This window comes from Accipiter gentilis, chromosome 5 (assembly GCF_929443795.1).
Source record: "Accipiter gentilis chromosome 5, bAccGen1.1, whole genome shotgun sequence".
NCBI lineage: Eukaryota > Metazoa > Chordata > Aves > Accipitriformes > Accipitridae > Astur > Astur gentilis.
In genome coordinates this window covers 46,973,176-46,996,693 of record NC_064884.1, presented here as the reverse complement: position 1 = coordinate 46,996,693, position 23,518 = coordinate 46,973,176, and the positions used below count along the sequence as shown (strand labels likewise).

The 23,518-nt window shown below is 53.5% G+C and overlaps 1 protein-coding gene across 1 annotated transcript; it reads right to left on the bottom strand.

Moving 5' to 3' along the window:
- Nucleotides 1-392: 392 nt before the first annotated feature.
- On the bottom strand, nucleotides 393-21,697 carry RND2 (Rho family GTPase 2). The gene is made up of 5 exons (XM_049800556.1): nucleotides 21,541-21,697; nucleotides 21,366-21,453; nucleotides 7,012-7,121; nucleotides 2,773-2,907; nucleotides 393-1,864 (listed from the first exon to the last, which is right to left on the bottom strand). The coding sequence occupies exons 1-5, from the start codon at nucleotides 21,640-21,642 to the stop codon at nucleotides 1,616-1,618; spliced, it is 684 nt and encodes a 227-aa protein (XP_049656513.1). The 5' UTR covers nucleotides 21,643-21,697; the 3' UTR covers nucleotides 393-1,615.
- Nucleotides 21,698-23,518: the final 1,821 nt, after the last annotated feature.

Below are 23,518 nucleotides of genomic sequence, written 5' to 3'. Positions count from 1 at the left end.
GAGTGAACACAAAATATTAAGTCAAAAGCTACCTTCATTTGCAGCTATTGATAAAATGAGGGCAAGGGCAGCTCATGTCAGCTTGGACTGGTAGATCAGGCATAGAAAACCTGCAAATGCTCCACAGTGTTTAAGGATTCAGGATGGAGTGAGAGGTTATTCAAGGCAAGTGTTTCAGCTCCAAAATGGATACATGCAGCTAAAAGTCCTCTGTGTTTTTCACTCAAGTGTACCTGTGAGTGTATTTCAAGAGCTAGAGAGATACATTAGGACACAAATAGAAGTTAGGCAGTAAGACATTTTGAGAGGATGCCTGGTTTGAGGCATCAGCACTCAATGATGATGTGACAGAGACTCAATGACACATGAACGGAGTCAAGCACTATGCATTTTCCAATATGTTTATTTGTTTTCTGTAGCCCACTGACACAGCTGGATCTGGCAATGGAGCAGATTCTTTTTTCCTTAAAGTGTCTGTGACATTAAGTCAAGGCTAACACTGTAGTCAAAGGCATTTAGAGAGGGCAGCAGCAGAAGCAATGAGAGGTGTTGGGAGGAGGCTGTACAGCAGGTCAAGAGGGGCAGGGAGCACCTTCCCTCCCACTGCCACGGTGGAGACAGGGTGCAGATACGCATATAATCTTTTTGGTTATCTGTACCAGACAAACACAGCACCATGCAACACAATCTGCAGCTGGAAATGGGTGGAGAGCAGGATATGGATAGTTATTGCAGTCTGCTTTTTCGGAAGCTATGTGCCTCGGAAGCACAGCTGCCCATGGCAGGGAGCAGTCTGATGAGTAACCAGGCTGTCAGCAGCTGGGACACAAGCTCCCGAGTGGCATTTGCTTGCTGAAGGAAACCACAATTCTCAGGATGCATCTACTGGCATAGACCTCTCCCTTGGAGCCAGATCTACTCTGCTGCATTTCAAATGGAGTTCAAGTATCTAAAATACCATGTAAGGAACCACCTATCTATTTTCTTCACAGGAGGTGGACTACCATGATGTCTCAACAGGTTAAGGTTCCTTCCGAGGGTGCCTTCCCTCCCAGCTCTGGCCCAGACCTGCACCTTCCATGGCAACTTGCTGTCCAGCCTAGCTGAAGGCAGTACCACCTCAAACATCATTTCTCTTCTAAAGGAAGACTGGAAGAATACCTTCTCCTGATTGTACTCTGCTGCTAGCAACTCCACCCACCTCCCACCTTCCAGCCCCGGTCCCACAGAGCCCACTGCCCCACACTGTGTGTTCTGTATAGCTGTACAAAGGCACAGAGGCTGGGCCATGGGTACAGGAAGGTGGCACACACACAGGATCACTCCCTTTTACTTTGTTTCACCCAGTCACAGACCTTCCAGCACCTGAATACTCCTCTGCCAAGTGGTTCCTTCACCCCAAGCAATCCGCACAGCAGCAGCCAACCCAGAAGTCTCCATGGTGGGGGGGGCGACTCGACACCCCAGTTTGCAGCTGGGACCTTTGCTCAGTCCTAAAGACTGAGCGAAAGGCTTTGGAAAGGAGGGCTGGCTCCTGCAGCCAGCACCATGCCCTTGTCTCAGCCAGTTACTGTACAAAATGGACAACACACACACATTATTTACAGCCTGTTTTTCACATGATGGAGCAGCTCTTGGCTCGGTCTTTCCTGATCTCTGTGTCATTCAGTAAGTCCGTCCTGCCAGGCATCTGTGATGCCCGCTTCAGTCCCCGTTTGGAGTTGCTGCGCTTCAAGTTCTTGTGCACCCTGTTGACGGAGGCAAGTGTGGTCACATGAAACACATCCCGTACGCTGTTCTCCGAGACCTTGGAGGAGCACTCTGCGTAGGCCACCGCACCAATCTGCCGTGCCAGCGCACTGCCCTGCAGTCCAGAGAGAGTGGGAGGAAGAGGAAAGAAGGTTAAAACACCAGCACTCTGCAAGGAGCATCCTTTCACATCACCGTCAGCCCTGTCTATGCTGGCAGCCCTGTCAGAGCACCGTGGCACAGCCAGGAGCGGCTCTCTCACAGTGTTTACTCATCAGTTCTAAGTAAATAAAGTGCAAGCATCTGCGAGAGCACCACACATGAGCATGGCCTCCCAAGCAGACAGTGCTACCAGGCACCGGACCCTGAATCACTTGCACCTTCTCACTAATGCGGTGCCACCCCTGCAGCTGAGGGCCTGGACAACTCCTCTCACCGGGACAGTCATCTGGGACCTGCTCTGCACAATACAGAGCCAGGCACAGAGCAACCCAGACCGCAGCCACCCCTGCACTGCACCACAGAGTCTGGGTCTCCGGGCCAGCCTGGAGACACTGCTGTGTCCACTGGTGGCTGCAGCAGCCTGGCAGCAGACCCTCAGACCCCCCAGCTGTGGCTTGCCCCCCCGGCAGTGTTGTTCCAACACAGAACCTGACCAGAAGAGTCACTCGGAGCAGAAAGCTGCACTGAACTAGGAGATGCAGAAGGACAACATTCCCCTTCAGCCAGTCCAACTTGTCAAATCAGGCATGTCCACCACCTTTGAGGAAAGACTTTTCAGCTACTAACCAGGAGGCTGTTCAACAGAGCATCGGGAATAAGTTAAGGTCTGCCAAAGCTGGGGAAAAAGAGTGCTGTAAGCAGGAGCAGCTCAGAGTCCATGAGCCAAGATCAAACCAGCTTCAGACCAAGACCTGGGCACAGCGGGTCATCTGCTGCTGAGCTTCCTTGTACTAGTAGGTCCTGCAGAAAAGTGCTCGCCTCACCTCCCTGAGCCCTCCAGGGACAGCTGCTGAAACACACCTGCTCGTGCGTCACAGGGATAAGGCGCTGCTTGGAAAGCTCCCGGAGCGTGTTTAAGTCTGTCCGCATGTCCAGCTTGCAGCCAACCAGCACAATCTTCGCGTTGGGGCAGAACTCCTGAGTTTCCCCTTGCCACTGCAGAGGAGACAAGAAGGAGAAGATGGTCAGGGGCTGCTGGTGTACAAGACACTGCAAGAGGCCCGATGGCACCTCCACCTCAGTTAATTTTGGCAGCGGGCAGCCTGCGAAAGGGTCAAGGTTGGAACAACAACAAAGGAAATCACAGGGTCTCAGCTTGTTGCTCCCAGCCCCTCTCCAACCACGCCAAGAGCCCCGTCCAAGATTCCCCAGCCCTGGGGGGAAGGACAGGCCAGGAGACTCGTGCCATCAGTTCCTACCAGACAGCATCATCCAGCCAAAATCCTCCGTGCCTCATCGCCACAGCAGAGCCCATGAGTCTGGTCCGTAGCTTCTCCTGCTCCCACCAGCAAATGGCACTTCCCTCTCCCACAGAGGAACAATGACTGTGGCAGCCCGGGGTCCCAGCACCTCCTGACCATTATCACACGCTGCCAAGCCATCCCGGCATGGCTTGTCTCTGCACAGGACCCGGAACTGGACCAGTCAGGGCAGCATGACTGCTACTGGTAGCCACTGCAAGGCTGCTTTTAGGTCTCTTGCCTCAGACCTGTGGTGCCTGGCACCAGCACTGAGGCTGGTTTTGGCCCCGCTGCAGACTGCATGCCCCAGATTTCAGGAAGAGGGGAAGGGGCACAGGCAATGGTGGTCACCATGATCGACGGGGGCTCTCAGTGAGGACGCAGGCCAGGAGTGGCTCTGGAGACTGTGCTGAAGACGGGAAACACAGGGACAGCAAGCTTTCGGTGTTCGGAATGTAACATGAGGCTCTGATGGCATTGGGTTTGGAAAGCAGACTTCAGAGGCCAAGACCATGCACTCTGGTGTGTGTGGCTTTTCCAAACGGGGGTCACAGCTGTTCAGAGACTGATTAGCCTCATCAGGGCACTTTAATGACTCCCAGAGACAAGGACGGGAAATGGTCAGAGTGCCTCTCGGATAACTTTATGCTCGCTTGTTCCAGATATGCCCTGCAAACCCGTTAAATCTAAGCTGCAGTTCTCTGTGCTAGGTCACGGGAGACCACTCGTGGGTATGAATGTGGAAAAATAATGACCACACAGTCTGGTGCATAGATCTGAGACTCCAAAGGTCAACCTTGCTGGACCTTTTGAACCACGGTTGGCGGGGAGGTCTTTTCACAACACACTCATTATTTGTTTATTATTGGGAGCCACATGTTAAAGACATTAAGACATTCAGACTGTAGCTACAGCCAGGGAAATAAAGAATTAAGCAATGGAAGGAGAAGGCCAGGGCAAACATCCACTTCCTTGGCACTAACGATCCTTTCAGAGCTCCAAAAATGAATGCCCAGTGTGCAGCTAAGTGTCCACAGCAGTAAATAAAACAATCACCTGTGACCTCACCCAGGGGAAATTTGTACAGACCCATCAGTGTGTCAACACCTTGGTTACTTATCTAGTGTTTCTGAAGTAGGTGGCAGATGATAAATAGAGATTACCCCTGGCTAAAGATGTCACTTGGAATTAGCAATTTCCTGCTATGCTAACTGATGGTTAAGCATATACCCTAGGCAATTAGAAGGGGAAAGAAAACCAAGCCCACAACCCAGTGTTTATAACCTGGTGGGGAACAGAAGTGCCAAGAATGACCCAAGTTTCATTCAACCAATATCAGACCAAAGCAACTGCAACATATGGAAAAATCTTATTTTCCACCAGGAGATGGGCTCAAGTATCTTCACCATGAACTCCCCTTCCCTGCCGCCAGGGACATTTGTCCACCAGGACTCACACACATCCCTAGCAGCTGGGCAGCAAGCCGGGCTGCACAGCATCTGGGAGATTTCTGGTGTCACAGCCACACAGCATCAAGGGTTAGCATATCCACAAGAGGAAGATGATGCAGTTCTTTTGGAGCTGGAATTCAAGCACACTAATTTACCTGAAGGATGAAAATCCCCAAACGGATTGAGCTATAGGTCTCTTCTTACCAAGCAGAGGTCATGGCTGGCTGTAATTACATAAGGCTCCCTGGTCTATGGACAGAGGTGCAACCCTCTTCTTACATGACTGACACCTTAAAGAGCCTAAGATTTGCTGCGCTATCAAGACTTGTCAGAATGAAGGCACCACCCCACTAAAACCTGCTTTGTATGAAATGAAGAGCTGCTTGTTTGCATTCTCTCAGATGGCTCCTTCCCTTCAACTGTACATGCTGTACCGGCAGCCCAGGCATCAGAAGGGCAGCAATAATAAAGATTTCCTCTGCTGAATTAGCATTTTTGCCTGAGGCTTGAATAGGGAGTGTTAGTTTCCTTATTTGCCTGATATCAAAAGCTGAAACCCATTTCAACTTCATGGTGTCTTAAGGAATTTTCCTCACCTCCGTAGGCTGCAAGCCTGCACCAAAGGAAACAAGGCATGTACTCAGAGGCACTTAAGAAATCCCCTGTGATTTAGGGTTTATTTTAAGTCACCATACCAAAAAGACATTGCTTAACAGTACTCAAAGCATCTGTGAGGCTGCACAGGGAAGACCATGCACTGAGCAGTGTGGACTCATATGAAGAGTGTGCAGAGAGACATAAATAAATCCCAACCCCAGCTAATTATTGATGGGTTTGCATCTTATTAAGGTATAAGTGATTTGCTTGCATTATTATTCTGCTGACTCCCAAGCTGAGCAGTGAATTCTTTCAGTCCACATGAAACACGCCTCCCTCCACCCAGCACGCTTGGTACCCGGGATGTGCTTTAGAAACGAACACTGAGCCATTGACCAAGTTATCTGAAGGGTCTTTGTCCCCTCACCAGGACACTTCTGAGACACAGACCCACTTCTCAGCCCTCCCAGCAGCTGAGTAAGAGGCACTTGCTTCAGCACAACATTTGGCAAAATGTGGAGAGGCCAAGAGGGCAGTCAGTACAATGTGACTTGTTCAGACAGTGGCCAGTCCAGCCCCTGCAGCCTGGGGCTCACTGGGGAGAACAGCTACAGGAATCACTATTCTGTAGTGCTTTTCACGCCTCGGTGTCTCAGAGAGCTTCACAAATGAGACGCCAGCCAAGACTTGCCTCTGGGACAGGATGCAGCCGCCAGTGAGCTCTCTGCAGCTTTGCTGCACAGCGGTGAGAGCTCACTGAAAACACAGCTGCCTGAATTTCATGGAAGGAAGCAGGGTACGGCCAGGACCAAGGGATGTGAGTGGCCAGGAGGCAATTTACCCTCTCCCCTGAGCAGCATCCTTAGTTGCTGGACTTCATGCCATCTCAGAGGAAAGCCTTGCATGGGGACCTCTCCCTGGGGACCTACTAGCCCAGAGCGTGGCAGGCAGGGACCTGCTGGGACACCAGCTAGCAGTGCTCCACAGCAGATCCCCAGCCCTGTGGGGCTCTCTGGGACCTGCCACACCTGCCAGATGGAAATATCTGTTTAGCTGAAAGGCTCTAACCCGCAGGTAGAAAACCCTCGGCTGCTAACGCAGAGCATGGCCAGTCAGCTCTGCCAGGGCAGACGGTGTTCAGGGCCCTGCATGCTATCCAGTCCAGTGGCATTGTGCCATCTCATTTTATTCATTCAGAGGCTTGAAATTCAGTGCCACAGCTCATTATTCTTGTTGTCAAGCTATAGGGAACTGATTGCTGTCTTTCTTACTGTGCAGATGCTGAACTGAGGGGACAGCCAAAAAACTGAGCTCTCTACTTGCATGGAAACAGGCACCAGGGGCCACTTCTCAACTGCTGCAAGCAATCCACAGCACACTCCCTGGTGGTTACGCTAACGAGACACACAACATTTTCCAAGGTCTTCATGAAAAGCAGAACAAATGCCCTACATTTCTCCCTGTCCCCACATTTGTATGTATGCATACACACAGACCCCCACACACATGCTGCAAGCTACCAAGGGCTACACCATTCATTGGGCTCCTTTCAAATGGAAATATGTTGTTTTCTGCACAGACCACGTAGGGATCAGCAGCAGTCTACCATCCTCATCTGAGCACACAGACTCCAGCCAAGGCTTGGCCACAGGGCCAGAGCTTTTAGCCCAGGGAGCAGAGACCCCAGGGCAGCTCCACGTGCTGCTGCAGAGCACCCATCTTGCCAGCCAGAAGGCACACCGGGCACTCACCTTCTTGAGCACACTATCCAGGGTCTCCGGGCGGCTGATGTCAAAGCAGATGAGCACAGCGTCTGAGTCCGGGTAGGCCAAGGGACGGACGTTATCATAATATGCTGAGCCTGCAGAGAGGAGCAGGAGGAGACTGGTGAGCAGGAAGTCTCATCCCACTGACCGCTTATTACCCAAACCGGCAAGCTAGGACCCCCAGCCCTCTCTGCCAGGCAGAGAGATCTTCAATGCCAATAAGAAACGGAGACCTTGCCACATGATGCAAACTGCTCTGTCAGAGATAAAGGATGTTGACCCAAACTTTTGACCAGTGACCAGACACCATTAGGTTCAGCAGAGTTTGGTTTGCAGAGGATTCGGTCCCTTTGTTTAGGCGTGTAAGTCAGAGGTTTTTGTCCTTGTGCTCTTACATGTATCCCTTTGCAGAGTGGAAATAAATGCAACTTTTGCATCCCTCTCCCTCCCTAGTAAGCATCTGGCATGTAAGAGGCGGTGGAGCTGTGCTGCTGGGGCATGCTGGCTCACTGCAGAAAAGGGAGCTTGGAAGGGCTGCGATACTGTAGAGCAGCACATGCCTCTTTGCACCACTTGCGTATGTATCCTATTACTTGTCATGCAGTTGCCGTACCACTAACGGTGGAAAGGTGTGGCTGAGAGAAGACAGGGAATGCTGCTGCTGTTTTTTTATCCTCTCTTGCTATCTTTATATAGGAGAGCTGGCTCACACAGCTTGTGAGAATTTAAGACAGGCAAAAAAAAAGAACTGCCTTTTGCTCTGGATTTGTACTGGAAAAAGTCAGACAGATTCTTTTTGGTACATAAAAGATGTGACAGGATTTGGTGAGCAAGCTATAAATTGGAGGGGATGAGTCTGTATTCTGCAGGATTTCTCAGTGAGCAGGCAGAGAGCCTAGCCTGAATCCTGCACAGCTTCTGCCACGCACACACATGCATCCACATGCACACACCTTTGATGCAAATTTCAGGTATTAAAGTTATTGTCCCGCAATGTTTTTATTTTAAGTGCATTCGGTGTGTGATCGTAGATACCTCAGTAAACACTAATGGAGCAATCAGCTCATTGCTACTTAAAAACACTGTTTGGGTTTTATATTTGGCTTTACAATGGCTGAAACTTCCTGGAGGGATGAGAAGCAGATGTTTATTTATGAAAAGGGGAAGCGGAGACACCAGAGTCCTTGTTGAATCTGCCTCCTCCGAAAGAAGGATCGCCCACCCCGAGGCCGAAGAAACCGGACGCGCTTCCTGCCATGGCCCCTCGGGACTCCCAGACCCGGCACTTTCCCACCCTGGAAGGAGGGTGGAGCACCCAGCCCGGGTGTCAGGTGGCTCCTTGATGAAGTTCAGCACCTGATGAATTATGGATGATGGTGGCTTATGTTTCCGGGAGGATGGGAATCTGCCTGGGATAAGCATGAGAGGAGAATAGGCTGATTCTCCTCAGGGCTCTGACCCCGGCTCTTGTCTGCATGGGGGCTCACAACTGATGTACGGTGCAGAGCGGGTATGGCCCCTCCAGCACAGCTCTGCAGGCCAGGTGTTTTGCCAACACCCCAGATCCCTCTGCAATGCTCAGCCAGGAGAGCAGACCTGGCTGTGACTGCTCCTTCCTTCGCCCCATACAGAGCAGGCTGAGGGCTGAGATGTGTTGACTTCCCAAACCCTGTCCAGCTCCGGAGACTGGCCACCCACTCTCCCCTTGATGCCAGCTCACAGCGAGATACCAGTGTCAGCCCCCACTGGGACCTCCACAGCAGAGCTCAGGGCACGCTCCGAACAGCACAGTCCCAGCCGTGCCTGCACAGCCCCTGCTGCTCTCACGGAGTCTCCCAGGCAGGCACCCTGGGATTCGATGTGCATTTGGATTCTCAGCAAAATCTGCTACAGATATCTCCAGCTTCTACAGACAGCCACGCTACTGCCAGCCCGCAGGAGCAAAGGCACCTGCACCCCTGCTCCCATCAGTGAGAGAAGCCGCAGCCTGGGTCTCTGTCCCTGCAAACTCACCAGGAAGAGAAGCAGTTGGGATCCAGCACAGCAGAAACAGACCCTGATCTCTGCAGAGCCCAGCCCTCTTCCTAGAGGTAAAGTCATGTTCCCTGCATGGAAAGGAGCCAGTCCCTCTGGTGCCTTGGCCAGCTCTGGGGACAGGGGATGCAGGCTGGTGCACAGGGAGGTAGAGTGAGCCAGGGCAGCAGCCCTGCATCCCAGGCGTGGAGATTTCTGACCTCACTTCAGGCTCAAGCTGCTTCAGTTCACGACTGGCAGAGCTGGCACCAGTGAACCGCTCCCTCCCATGCTCCTGCAGCGCAGCAAGGTGACCCAGTTCCCGCTGAGGATGAGACCGCATTCAAAGGTGGCACCGAGCTTAGCAGCGCTGGGCTCCCCTTTGAACTGAGTTTTCAGCATCATGCCTGGTGTGCGTGTACCAGATGGGATGTGAGCTCCAGCACTGGTCTGCATGCTTGGATTTGCTGGGTCCTTTATCCGAGCCGTGACCTCTCCCTCATGCACATAAGGGTATCTGCCTCCTGACAGGGGCCCCCAGCACATGCTGGAGGAAAGCGTTCCCACACACATCCTCTCCCTGCCGGTCCTCAGCTTTACATAAACACTGCAGATAAATCTGCCCCCTCCCAGCCCAGGAATGCTCCTTTTGTAGAGGTGGTTTTGGCTCCATTCATCACAGACATTGCCACAGCAAACTGTATCATAGCAACCTGCTGCTCCTCTCAGCAGCCAGCCAGCTCCTCAGCAAGAGCCTGCAGCGGCAGTGCGCAGTGGAGCATGGCCCCTTGGATATCCTGCAGAACCACCACCATCCCCACCCCAGTGCCAGGAATCGTGGTCTCACCACCTGGGACCACGGAGGAAAGACCCTTTTGCTGGCGGGAGGAGCTGAGAGAAAGGATGCACTAAGTCAAGAACCTAATTTTCTTAATGAGATCAAAATTGCTTTCGTATTCATTAACTTGCTGCTCCAACTCCAAAGCACAGGAGCAGCCCCTGGCACCTTCACTGGTAGTTCCGCTCACCAGCTGCTCTGGCAGTGGGTAACAGCCAGTGGTCACAGCCTCAGCTGCAGAAGCCTCTGCCCTACCCCAGGAGACAAATGGAGACCAATGGTCAGCACTGCCCAGCAGGGCAGGAGAGCTACTGTGCTCCAAACTTAGCTAATCTCCAAGTTTCTTTGGAGATGTCTCTACTGAATCAGGAAATTCTGTTTGGGGGATTATTCTTCTAGTTTTTGCATCTATTACTTTTTCATTGAGTATGACAATTAAAAAAAAAACCAAACAAAAACAAAACACAGGAGCCTCAGTTCCCTCAACTCCAGGTCTTCAGTTTTATCAATTCTGAGCACTCGACACCTTTCAGATACTCCAGCAAGACACCCCAGAGACCCACAGTCTGGCACTTCTGAACACAGACACACATATGCACCCAAGGCTGGTGTGTCTGCAGATCCAGCCTTCCTTCACTGCATGAGTCATTCTCCCACTTGGCACCCAGGTTTGCAAGAAACAGGACCTATGTGCATCTGTTCATGACTAAAGAGAGAAAATTGGAGCTAGCCAAAAACCAGCTTAAAAATAAAAGCCACACGGTTGTCTGAAATGCAGGGGTGGATACAGCCGTGAGTAGCTCCTCTTTCTTATCAGCTACCAGCCCCTCAAAATGCCTGGCACTGTGACTCAGAGATGCCATTCTCGGGGCAGGGGACTGAAATATGCTGTTTCATCTATACCAACATAGTGTTAATCTTCAGTTGTTCCTTATTAGCTGTTCTGAGAGATAATGAGCATCCTCACATGGGCACCCTCCATCCAACAATAGCACATTACAAACCAGGAAAGAAAATATGCATGCAGAGCCATGATCTGCTCTGCAAGGGGCTCCTGCAACCCCAGCCAGCTCTGGCTTGAAACAGAGACGAGCACTGCCAAGACCTAAATTTTTTCAGCACTTGTCTCAGAGGGCTCACTGTAAACTCTCCCCATAGAGCCAGCAACGCTGCGGCACATGCTGCTTTCTGCAGGGACAGCCAAGAACATCCTTCACAGAATGAAGCAGAAATTCATCCCAGCTTTCTGGAGTGCTGCATCCACAAGGCCAAAGAGCTTCAGGTTACCTCCCCGTACAGCAGTGCCAGACAAGCATTGGCCTTCAGGGACTACAGAGGATGTCTTCTTCGCTAGACAAATCCCACCGCCAGTTCAGCCAAGCCGTAGTCCACAGAACAAAGCTGTCAAAGCAGGACCAAGGTGCAGCTGTCTCAGCATCCTCTCCCCATGCATGGCAAGAAGCCTGTACCACCTCTCAGCCAGCATCAGACATGAGGAGACTATCCCCTCTGCTCCCACAGGTCCAAATCCCCCTTCACTGAGCTTCACCAACTGCGTGGCCCTCCCGCACTTCCCAAGATGGGGGCTCAAACCCTTCGGGGCTGCTGTGTACCAGCACACGTTCTTGGCGTTTCCTGAGGTTAAGCAGGGCTTTCTGGAGCTGAATTCACAGATCCAAGTGGCTTTTTGTTGCAGAGCAATTTACCTGAGTGACTGCTTACTAGAGGCAAAGCCACTGCATGCAGAGGCATGGCTCTGAGCCCCCTTCTCACCTCCTCAGGCCAGGCAGGGATTCCTCCGCGCAGCTGCAGCAGAGGTCTGGCCTGGGAGCAGGATGCTCACATTCAGTCACCACATGCCTTCCCACGCGAGGTTCTCCAGACCCGGTTAATATTACATGAGGTGCCAGTGAATGCAACGGCTTTCACGGTTAGTCGTTCTTCTGCCAGGGCAGATGATGATGAAGGTGTTTATAATAATATATTTTATTTATACCACACCTTTCAGACCGAACACGAAATCTCTGCACCATTCACCGCCGTGCCGGGCGGGAACAACCCACCCAGCTGCTCCCGGGTCGGACTGCAGCGGTGCAGAGAGCTGATGCTGGGCAAGGGGACTGCAACAGCCGCGCCGGCCCGGCGCCCCCCGCCCCTCCTCCGGCCCCTCACCCAGCTCCGCCGGCGGGGCTGAGCTGCGGGCTCAGGCTTTGAAGGGGCTCTCCCCGTGCAGGCAGCCATTTGCATGAGAAAGGCACGCATCCCCTGTAACAGCCCGGCTATTGTCTCCTCCCAGGGCCCATCAAGGGGAAAGCATAAAAATGCTGGGTTGAAAACCTGGCCGTGAATGAAAGGCCAGAAGTGGCAGCTCTCCCAGACACCCCGGTACGGAGAGGCGAGGCCAGTCCCCATGGTGAGCCCGCAAAAATCTCGGCTGGTTTTCTGAGACATGCAGGACGCTCCAGAGCTGCCACTTCCTCTGCAGATGCAACAAGAGGGCACGGAGTCACCCTAAAATATTTCCCACTGCTAGAAAAGGGGAAATCGGCCCAGAGAAACAATGGCAGAGTTTACGGTGGCGGGTGAAGAGGAATTCAGCCTCGGGGAATACTGGAGAGCAGCAGTTAAACAGCCCCAAAGGTCATGCCCAGTCCCTTTATCCTACTGGAGACAGACGGGGAAGGAAATTTGTCTTCCGTGCTCCTCTTACTCAGCTCTTAGCTCGACCATACAACGGCCCAGCCAGCACCTGTGGGACCAGGCAGGTCCTGGACCCGGCACAAGAGCTCCCTGACTGAGCACACAACGGGCTCAGATCTCTGTTTGCGAGGATGAAGCCACCCATGCTGACATGTCGCTCGTGTTCACTGGCAGCTGCCGTGCCCACAGCCGCCTCCATCCACCTCCTGCGTGGTCCACGACATGGCTCCAGCAGCAGTCTCCCTGGGGTTTCTGCAGGTGCATCCTGCTTGCAAGGTCCCCCAAGATATCTCCTGCAAGGCAGGAGCCAGGGAAACGGGCGTCCCAGAGCCCTGGAACAGTCATCTCCACAACAAAGGGCTTCTCAGAGATGCTCTCTCACTTAGGAGGAACCATGAGCATGGTAAACTCTGCAGACACAGGTCCCTGTCCTGAAGATTTTAGCTGCCTTTATAAAGGCAGAAGGCAATGTTTGAAGAGCAGCTCAGTGTGCCTGGCATACCACAGACCAGAATATGCAAATGCCCTCCTCATTCCCCTGTATCATTAGTGTTGATGGGCTTTATAAACAGAAGACCAGGAAATGAGCCACTGCAGCCTCCCAGACTGCAAAAGCTGCACATCAGGGAGACAATGATCTGAACCATCAGGAGTTCAGAGACTGACTTCATCCTCCCAGTGTGAAATCAGACCCTCTCTCCTGAAAGAAAATCAGAGGATTTTTTTGTTTGAAGATTGATAAACTGCAGCAATATTCCTGAGCACCCTGCAGGTCCCTGCTCAGCCAGGACTCAAAGACAGGTTAAGGATCCCTGACCCTGCCTGGCTGATTATTGTCTGGAAGGGCAGGACAATGCAGATCCCACTGATACAAAAAACATGTTTCTGACACTAATACAGTGCTCATTAGAGTCCAGCCCAGAAGAGTGACAAGTGGCAGAGACAGGTATTAAAGCACTGGTGACAGACTCAGAGATACTGGTAACGACGGGGTCTGGCAGTACCACGGTCTGAAGCCCAGACCTGACAACTCTGGGGTCACAATTACAAAAGAAGCAGCAATTAGTGACATTAGACATTAAAGTGAGTGGCACTAAGAGCAAAGCAGACTGGTGAAATAGAGTCAAACAGAGCCACCATCATGCCAAGTTGCACTCCGCAGCAAAGACCTGTCTGTCTGCATGCGAAATGCCAAGCTGATAAACACGTACTGCTACCCCTGCCAGCACCAAGGTGCCTGTGCAGTGGCTCTGCCTGCAGCAACACCACAGCCAGGCAAAGCTGGCTGCTGTTTCTCTCCGAGTGGCCATCCCCATCACAGCCCAAGGGGCACAGCTTTTACCAGTACACCCCCTATGACTTCTCACAGAAACCCCTCCAATGGCAGGCTTTGCCACGAAAGGAGATCCCTCCGGGCAAGGCCTCAGAAAGGTTTTACCCAAGCAAAGGTCACAATTTGTTCTTCAGAAGTTAGGGTATGACAGAACCTCAGGATGGGAAGGGCCCCACCTCCCTGACCTTGATGGGCAGCAAAGGTCAGGGTCAGAGAGTTGTCTTGAAATGACACAAAGCCCTGCCTGCCAGAGAGAAAGTGGGCAAAACAAGGAGAGATGAAGCATCCCACCAAAGCTGGAGGGAGACAGAAAGCAGCAGAGGAGGGAACTGCAGGTCACAACTGCAACTACCCCTAGTCCAGCCCTCCAAGGGACACTGAATGAGGTACAGCCACCAGCCCCAGGACTTTTACAAACTTCTCTTGTGGCTGGACCATGACATTCCTCTTGCTTGTGCAACACCACTGCAAACCCCCAAAGCGTAGGAAAGGAGGAAACTGTTCCGTGACATGGAACAAGCAATCGTCTGGAAAGCACATGACAGAAACAACAGCTACTCAGCTTGGACAATTAACCTCTGCTCCTAATTCTTACGATAACACGTACAAAAATGAGTAAATTACTAAACAGCCCAGCTGGCATACCTTCAGGACCGACATGATCAGGATGAAGGGAATGGTATTTGCACAGGCTGAGGTGGCATTTCTGGGCCCCTCTCCAGATCTTTATTACCGGAAACCTGTCACTCAGGAGGAGGCTGTTCTACTGGATTTACCAGCAGAGGAACCCCCAGCTCAAGCAGGCACGAGGTACTTCTGCCTTACCTAGAACCTGTGCCCTGTCTCACACATGCAGCTCACAGAGGTTCAGAGGAGCTTGCTCAGATGCAAACATCACTCTGGCAATCGGGAGGCAGCTCTGGAAGCTTCTTGCAGAAGTCCCTGCTGGCATCTCGGGGGGAGCATCACTGAGTGTCTGGGGTGGGAGGGCTGAGGCTGCAGAGGCAGCCCGAGTAGCTTGTCCAGGCTTCTCACAAGCATGCTGGAAATCACGCCTGTGGTAGCTGACAAGGGAGACAAATGGGAGCCAGAAGTCCCTTCCTGGCACTCTTGCCGTGTCACAAGGGGAGCTGGCATTGCCACAACCTGCCTGTCATCCTTTCTATGGCATACAACAAGGACTAGGAGTGGCAACAGGTTCCCACAGCACAGCCAATGCATGCTCTGGCTTTGGGGAACATGTCCGAGGGCTGAACGAACACAATTATCTTTACGCAATGTTGCACATTTCAGGTTTGCTGTGCATAAGCAGCAGATCCCTCCCCGACTGCTTGGCTACCAGATAAGGTTTCTCCCCACAGGGAAGGCTGGGCCTGTACACTTGTGAAGTTTAATCGAGTGGAGATTTTATCTTCAGAATCTGGGGAAAAAGGAAAGCTGCATCCATGTCCTCACTGCACGCATGGGGCCCAGGGTGCATGACATCCGGCTCCTTCAGAGCTCTCCCTCCCACAAAGCCTCCTGTTGTCCCACATCAGCTGTCTCAAAGCACACTAGCACTGTTTGGTGGGGCAAAAGGGGCATCCTTGGCACCACGCTCGGTTAGGGCTATTAGAAAGGCAAGCCATCACAGGCAGAGGACGGGGTGTGACTGCCCTGCTCAAGGGAGTTTCTGCAGGTCTGTTTATGTGACCGCCTCGATAAGGAGCTTCTGCTTGCCCTAAACATGCGTTACATCGGCATTAAAGCAGCATCAGGAGGTGCCACAGGTGCCACAGAGCAGCCAGACTGAAGAAGAAACAGGGAGAGCACAGCGGTGCTGTCCTTGCCCACAGGAGAGAGCGGATCACCTCCATGCTGTGGGAAAGGGGTCTGCATCAGAGCTGGGAACGAACCCACCCCACAGAAAGCCCTTCCTTGCCTACAAGGTCGCAGCAGCCAACAGGGTCAGCTGGTTGTTGCTAATGGCACCATTCCTACTCAGCACCCCTCGTGACTGCCAGGACACCCCACAACCCCACAGAGGCTAAGCCTCCCAGGTCTGTAGGGGCAAAAGGACAGGTGCTGCCACAGGGCATGCTGCCTATGCTGCGGGGAAGTGCAAGAGAATCAACCTCCAGCCCTGAGTCACACAGCATCGCAGCATCCCCACAGCATGCCCAGCCCAGTGAGACAATCCTCACAGGGACTGTCGTGTCATGTCATGTCATGTCATGTCATGTCATGTCATGTCCATCCTCCACCTACTCCAGCATAAGCATTTCTGCTGCCATTTCTGCTCCAACTCTTTCAAGTTCTGTCCGACTGGTTACTGACATGCCTGAGAATGTGACCCAGCTGCACATATTTTTAGGCTTAACTTTGTATTTGCGCAGAGGCAGAACACAAGTATGCTGGTTTCAGGCTCCCAGCCTCAACAGGGAGCATGAGAGGAGCTATTTTGCTATGGAAAGGGCAGCTCCACAGTTTTTCTCTGCCTCAGAGTACAAGCGGCATTGAACTCTTCCCAAGACAGAACTTGCTTTTGCACTTTGGAAGAGGCAGCCACGGTAATCCTGGAGCCGCATGCTGGGAATCCAGGCACAGACAGCCTCAGCATCCATGGAGATGCCATCGCTAAACTCGGCCTCTTTCAGCTCTCTAATCTCATCAACATTCCTCAGTAGCTCCCCTAAAGAAGGATCTGTTACTGCAGCCTGTAGGTTCCCACACAGGCCATACCAAGGCAGACTGTTTGCTGAGCACAGGCAAAGAGGGAGGCAGAGGGGGATTTTCAATTTACAATGTTATTCTTGTCTTGAAATCACATCTGCCTAAGAGACAGAAGCCCCGGCAAAGGACTGGCAGCTGTGCAACTCCCCTGTTGTGAGCTGCAGCATGGAGGGGGACAAAGTGGCACTGCTGAACCTGTGGGCACTGATCTATGCAGCGTTGCAGGCTGTGGTAGATACTGCAGCTCTCAGCAGCAGTGCATCTTGCTGGGCCACAAAGGACAGAAAAGTCTTCTCCAGCAGCATTCCAAGATGGTAATGATCATGTGCAAGGCACAGTGCCAGGCCTGGGCCTCCCCCTTGAGCTGCTGGCACAGATGCCTGCACCAGAAACAGGCAGCTCTACTCTGCACCAGGTTCTGCATCAGCAAAAGATGCACCACGCAAGATAAATGGCCTCAGGTCACATCACTGCTCTGCCTGCCTGCACTTAGAGGCCATAGACACAGAAGGCCGACAGAGCCTCCCAGCATAAAGGGAGTGTGAACCAAAAGCAAGGAACTGAGCCCAGGCTGCCATGCACAGAGTAGCTTCCTCCCCATTATTTTTGGAAACAAAACAAAAACCCCACTTAGGTACAGGGCAAAGCCTCAGGCCTGCCAGCACTGATGCTGTAGCACCCTGGCCTTGCTGAGGCATTGGGCAGCAGCATTGCCTGAGCCCTTCTTTCCTCCTGCTGGTACCCAGCCCAGGGAAAGGGGCTCTGTGGGGCTGCCAGTGTGGCAGGCGGCAACGTTGGGCCAGTCCGGAGGTGTGGGCAGCAAGTCCACTGGCAATGCCCGAGTCACCACAGGAATGCACGGAGGCGCGACACCTCCCAGGGCAGGACAGACCCATGGACACTCCCTGATCCCACGGGCAACACAGCTATCGCATCGCTGAGGGAAACCTACCTGCCTAGTGCATACCTGGTGGTAACTGACTCCCTTTCACACCTCTGAAGCATGGAAATGAAACCCGCCTACTCTTTGCAAAGCGTTGCTAGCGATCACAAAACCATCTGTCTTTGCTCCACCTGGCCGCAAGGAAGAAAGCTCTTCCTGACGGGTCTGGGGCACCGGCACTGCGGGTCTGGGAGGCACCCAGCCCTTTGGGAACAGCACTCCCAAGCCGTCAGGCATCCCGTCGAACAGGAGTTTCCTCCCGCCACGAGATACCGCTGCCATGCAGAAGAGTTGTTTCTGTGCCGAGCACATTCAGCCAACAGAGAGCAAAAAAAGAATTTGCCAGAATGGGAGTACGAAGAGCAGCAAAGCACCGTGTCCTCCGTAAGGCTCACGAGCAGAGGTGCCAGAGCACGGCAGCTTGCTGGAGCCACAGCCCTGTCCACCTGGTACAGCAGGCAGGCTCCACACCTCTTCCCTCACACACAAGGATGTCAAACTGCGTTTTAATGGAGACTTTAGAAAACAGCATGTAGCACAGGCTTTCAGGGGGACGGGAGGGATTGCACATCCCTCCTGTGTTATAAAATGACACCTGAAGCAATTTCATTCTCACAGTGTGCCCAGAGCTGGGACTAACTTAAAAAGAAACAAACATGAAATGCAACCAGCACCTGCAGGTGACAGGCAAGGGGTCAAGCTCTAACTTGGTTCACTTTTCTCCCGGGGGCACTTCAGACGGGGCAGAGTCCTCACATTTGCCCTGTCTGAGTGGCACAGATTTCATCCTCATGACAGATTCTCAGTGCTGGAAACTCTGGAGAGTCACCCTCCAGCCTCGGAGAAACTAATCAATGGACAAAGGGTTAAAAGACATTTAAAGGAAATCAGAGGTCCCAATACAATTTGGGAGCCTTTCAGTTTTCCATCACTCCTGTCCATCCTATGGCAATATTTCTCTAACTAGAAATTACTGCCTGCCTGCCAGCTGCTAATGCCATAGCCTGCGTTCGCCACTTAGCAGGAGGGGCAAATTCAGCCTGAAAGGCTGCATTTTCCAACGCACTTATATCAGCCAGTACTACAAGCCCCGGGGAGCAGGCAACATCCCAGCTTGTACAGAGATTATCGATGGGACTTGCGAGCGGCCAGGTAGGCTGTGGCCACGCTGAGTCGCAATAAAGGGAGTTTTCCAGGCAGACTGCTCTTGCCCCAACACCCATTGCTGAAAGATGCTCAGCTCACCCTGTGCAGCTTCCAGAGTCTCCAGCCACTTTCACAACTAACTATGGGGCGGGGGGGAACTAGAAAAGAAAAATAATAATAATAAAAAAAATCAATAGTCAGCTCCCCTGTTCAGGTCTCTTTTCCGATTTCTGAAGGAGACTTTCAGTTCCCATTACTTATCTAAGAGATGGCTAGTGTTTAAAATATAAAGGGTGATCGGGACTGGAGTAGGGGAGCAGTTTCTCAGCACCTCCCTTCCCGCTCTTGCTGGGATGGAGTTTATCATGAACAATAAGCCCCTGCACGCGAAGCTGCTTAAAACAGACAGGAGGTAGCACAGAGACAAGGGAAAGTGCACCCCAGTGCCTGTCATTCTGCATGAGGAGGGCAATTAGCCACTCTCAATCCCTTCAGCTCAGCTGGTTCAATTTACTATTGTGCAAAACTTCTTTTACCAAAGCTCCTGTTTACAAGTGTTTCTGAAGGGTAGTGGAAACTCAACAGCAACTTGCAGTCTACAGCTAAAAATATCAGTTTGATTACTAGGGAAAATTGCTGTGTATTGCTTTGCAGGACTGTTTACTGAAGAACTAGCTCCTGTGTATTTCAAATCAAAGCTGCAACAGAAGGGAATTTATCTGGAAAACTATCTAGCGAACTCTATCTACATCAAAGCTGTTAAAAAGGTCCTATATTTTTCATAAGGAGAAGGGAGAGAAAGAATTGAAGTCCATTTCCTCTTGACTATAAACATTAGACAAACTTATATCTTTGGTTGAAAAGGATAAAAATTAACGCATGACAGCATCACATGCAGGCATCAGATACATACACACAGCTCTAAAGACTTTTTATCATGTCCTTTTCCTTTAACGTTTGTAAGATCAAAGCCAAACATTCTGGAGAATTCCTAAAAAGCCAACAATGCATCAAATGTGCTCCCGCACCCTCAAAAGGTGAAGTTTCTCATGTCAAATACAGACTGTCAGAGCAAAGCCATTCAGTGCTTAACAAAGATACTCCACCCAGTCCCTTTTTGCAGGCTGCAGAAGTCCACAGTTTGGAAATCCCCACAGCCACAGGGGTGACCAAGCTGCGGGTATATGTGCAAGCTCGCCCAGGTGACAGGAGAGGTTGGCTACCCCTCACTCCCAGTACACCTCGATCTGGACTCACCCTGCTGGAGCAGCTCCAGGGAAACCTCTGCAGGGAAGGCCCCCGGGTCGACCAGGATGGCTTTGCCGTTACCACGTCTGAGGGACTTCACGCAGACGCATCAGCCTGGCACCATCCACCGTGCAGTGACTTCCACGGTGTAGCTCCCATACTGTCTTTCAAGCACAGCTCCCAGTCAAATGCTGAGAGCCAACGCTTAATTCACAGCTCCAGCACCAAGAGCTGCCCTAACAGCCAGCATCCTTGTGGCTCACATCACAGCACACATCGTGTGGGCAAAGCAAAAGACCCCTTTTTGTCTCAGGGAACAAAAAGCAGCAAAAGCAAGGTCTCCTGGGTCAGGAAGCTCCAGAGCGGACTCGATAAACACATTTTACATGTTAGAGCTAGTCCAAGACTCAGTAAAGCCACTACTGTAGGTAGAGCTGTGCTGATGCTACCTACAGCTGTAATTTGATGGATGTAAAATTACAGCAAGGAGTCAGAGCGTACAAGAGCAAAGAAAGTCCTAGGTCTTCCTCCTAGGTCATGTTTTAATTTACTATTGCTCGTGGACATTGAGAGGACTTCATCTGCCATAAGGACTCCAGAAATTATGGGGAAAGAGCATCAGCAAGCCTGTGATGAATGTACACCGACAGAGCACAGCATTCAGCCGCACCGTGTGTACGCAGCGGTCCAAAAAGGCTGTCAGAGGTAAATTAAAAGGTGCACATGAACTTTGCTGAATGCCAATATTTTGATTAGCTCTGCATCAAGCACGTCGCTTGCAATTTGCGCCTCCACAGAAAGACAGCATGAAGTCTGGGAAGGGTCTCGGTGGGCTGCGACAGGGGCGCCTACGGCTTCATGCAGAATCACAACTGAGGACACAAAGAGGCAAAACCAAACCAAAAAACCCCCAAAGGACCCCGGACGCGCTCTCGCAGAGCGCGATGGAAGGACAGCGCATTCCCTCAGCGCATTCCCCTCCAAGGTGAGGTCCCCCTCCTCGACCTGCGCCTCGCCTCTTCCCCGCTCCTCCCCGGCCTCACCTCGCAGCCCGGCGCTGGTCCGCTCGATGCTCGGCCGCGTCCCTACCCGGGCACGGATGGCGCCGCTCCCACGCGAAGGCGGCACCAGAGCCGGAGCTGGGAGCCCGCACCGCGGGCTGCGGGAGAAGAGACCGGAGCGCCCGGCGCGGCGATACCGGGCAGTCACCCCGGAGCGGCGGCGGGGCTGCCCGGCGGCGGCCCGGGACCCGGCCGGGAGCTCGCAGGCTGCTGGACCGCGGGGCGCAGCCGCAGGGCGCGGGGCCGCTGCTCCAGCCCCGGCCCCGGCAGCCCCGGGGAAGGGGAGGCCCTCGGCCGGAGCGACGATCGCGCCGCCGCCGCCCCCCGCGCAGCCCCCCGGCCCACCTGAGGTGTCCCACATGTTGAGCTCGGTGCGCTGCTTGTCGATCTCGAAGCTGGCCGTGTAGTTCTCGAAGACGGTGGGCACGTAGCTCTGGGGGGACGGAGGGGAGAGCAGAGGTGAGCCCAGCCCAGCCCGGCCCGGCCCGGCCCGGCCGCCCCCGCCCGCCGCCCGCCGCACCTCGGGGTAGCAGTCCTTGGCGAAGACGTGCAGCAGCGCCGTCTTGCCGCACTGCGTGTCCCCCACCACCACGATCTTGCAGCGCGCCAGGTGCCCCTCCATGGTGCGGGGCCGCGCCGCCCGCGCCGCCGCTTTACCGGGACGGCCCCGGCCTGGCCGCGCCCCCGGCCCCGACGGCACCAACCAGGCGCGGAGCGGAGCCGGCGCTGGGCAGGGCCGCGCCGCCACGGCCGCCCCCGGCCGCCTCCCGCCGGCCGCGGCCCCGGGAGCCGCCCCCCCGCCGCCCCCCTCGGGGCGTCCCCCCCCGGCGGCGGCCGCGGCTCGTCGCGAATCCCGCGGACGCGGCGTGGGGGCCGGAGCGGGGCTTCTGCCGGGACCGGGCGACGGCCCCGCCGCGGGCTGCCCCCGCCCGGCCGAGGCACACACACACCGCCCCCCCCCCCCCCCCGGCACCCCCTCCCCGGCCCGGCTCCCGCCCCGCCGCCCGCTGCCCCCCACCCGCCCGGCGCCTCCCACCGCATCGCCGCCCAGAGGACCCGGTCCGGAGGCCCGGGGCGGCCTCCGCCCGCACCCGGCCGGCGCCCCCCAGCACCCGCCCTCCGGCAGCGGGCTGCCGAGCAGCGCGGGCGGGAGAGAACGACCCGCAAGGACGGGTTCCTGCCCTGCGCGGGGGATGCCCCCTGCCCACCGGGGTCTTCCAGGCCTGGCACTGCTGAGGGAACGGGGCTCGTTCCCCTGAGGAATTTGGCAGAAATGGGAACACCCCGCGTTTTAGCCAGCTCTGCGCGAGTTTTAAGAATCCCGTAGCTCCGACGCCCGCCGCCAGGTTACATCGGCGAGGGCAGGAGACCCGTCTGTCGTAGAGGCTGCACCACCCCAGGCCTGGCTGCGCAGCCTCCTGCAAAGAGGGCAGCGATTTCTGCTTTCCATTCCTCCCTGAGTACAGACAGTGCATCTAGAAAGTACAGGCAGTGGTTTTAATTAGCAGGATTATTGAAAAAGGAGAGGCTTCTCTACTGCTCGTATTTTGCTGGCCACACTGCAGAAAGATTTACCGTAATGGCAAACTTTCATTTGTCAGAGACAAGCTGGCTGTGACAAAATGCAGCAAAAATAGAGACAATGAACACAAAGCAAGTCTGAAGAAGTGGAAATTAAAATGTTTTGGCAGTGAAACAGGTTTTATTAATGGACTGAGGGGGCAGTTTGTTTTTGCTGAAATCACAGTCATTTTTCACATATAAATATTGGTGCTGTGCATGAAGTCCGGATGAGTAACGAACAGAGATGTGGTGCAAGGCATGGTGCCATACAGGTACCCAGTGGTACCTCAGGATGCACCCTCAGGGCAGGGGCCATGTGCAAGCCGGGCTGAGGGTGTGTCCTTGGCACATTCAGCTGGTCAAATGAGAATTCAGGTCCCCCCTCATCTTATCATCAAATACCAGACAACACCCCAGAGCCAAGGCGATGAGGCTGTCCTGGAATCACAGTAGCGTAGCTCACGTCCTCACCTGGTCTGACTCCTGCATTATATAGGCCAGGAAACTGTTGTCAGTCAGTTCCTCATTCTGTAGCTTTGCGATGCCTATTGCTGCAGCATCTCTGTGCCTCCCAGTCTTGCCTTAAGCAATGTGATGAGTAACTGTCACACGCTTGTTTCCTTCCAGCCTCCCCAGGGAAAGGAGCTTGTGTAGCACTGTGTCATGTTTTGTAAGCCCTGTAGGGTTTTTTGGCCGCCTTATATGTGTGCATGTTGCCCAGCTTTTATGTGGAGGAACAGAAAGAAAAGTTCCTTGAGCTTGTGACTGCAGGTAAAGGAGCACTGGGTGGCCATAGCTGTCACCTGGAGCAAGCTGCTCCCCTGGCCAATACCCTTTCTTCTGAAAGCTTTTCACCATATTTCTCAACAGGAATTAGTTTTTTGCCTCCAACCAACAGATTATTGTGCCCCTGCTTTAGAGGAAGCAGGCAACTT

What these genes read in the sequence shown, in the direction of transcription:
- RND2 (XM_049800556.1), bottom strand. Translation starts at nt 21,642, where the DNA reads ATGGAGGGGCACCTGGCGCGCTGCAAGATCGTGGTGGTGGGGGACACG. An exon ending in CCAAGGACTGCTACCCCGAG is followed by an intron (nt 21,454 to 21,540) that starts GTGCGGCGGGCG and finishes CCGTCCCCCCAG; the next exon opens with AGCTACGTGCCCACCGTCTT. An exon ending in TGGATAGTGTGCTCAAGAAG is followed by an intron (nt 2,908 to 7,011) that starts GTGAGTGCCCGG and finishes TCTCCTCTGCAG; the next exon opens with TGGCAAGGGGAAACTCAGGA.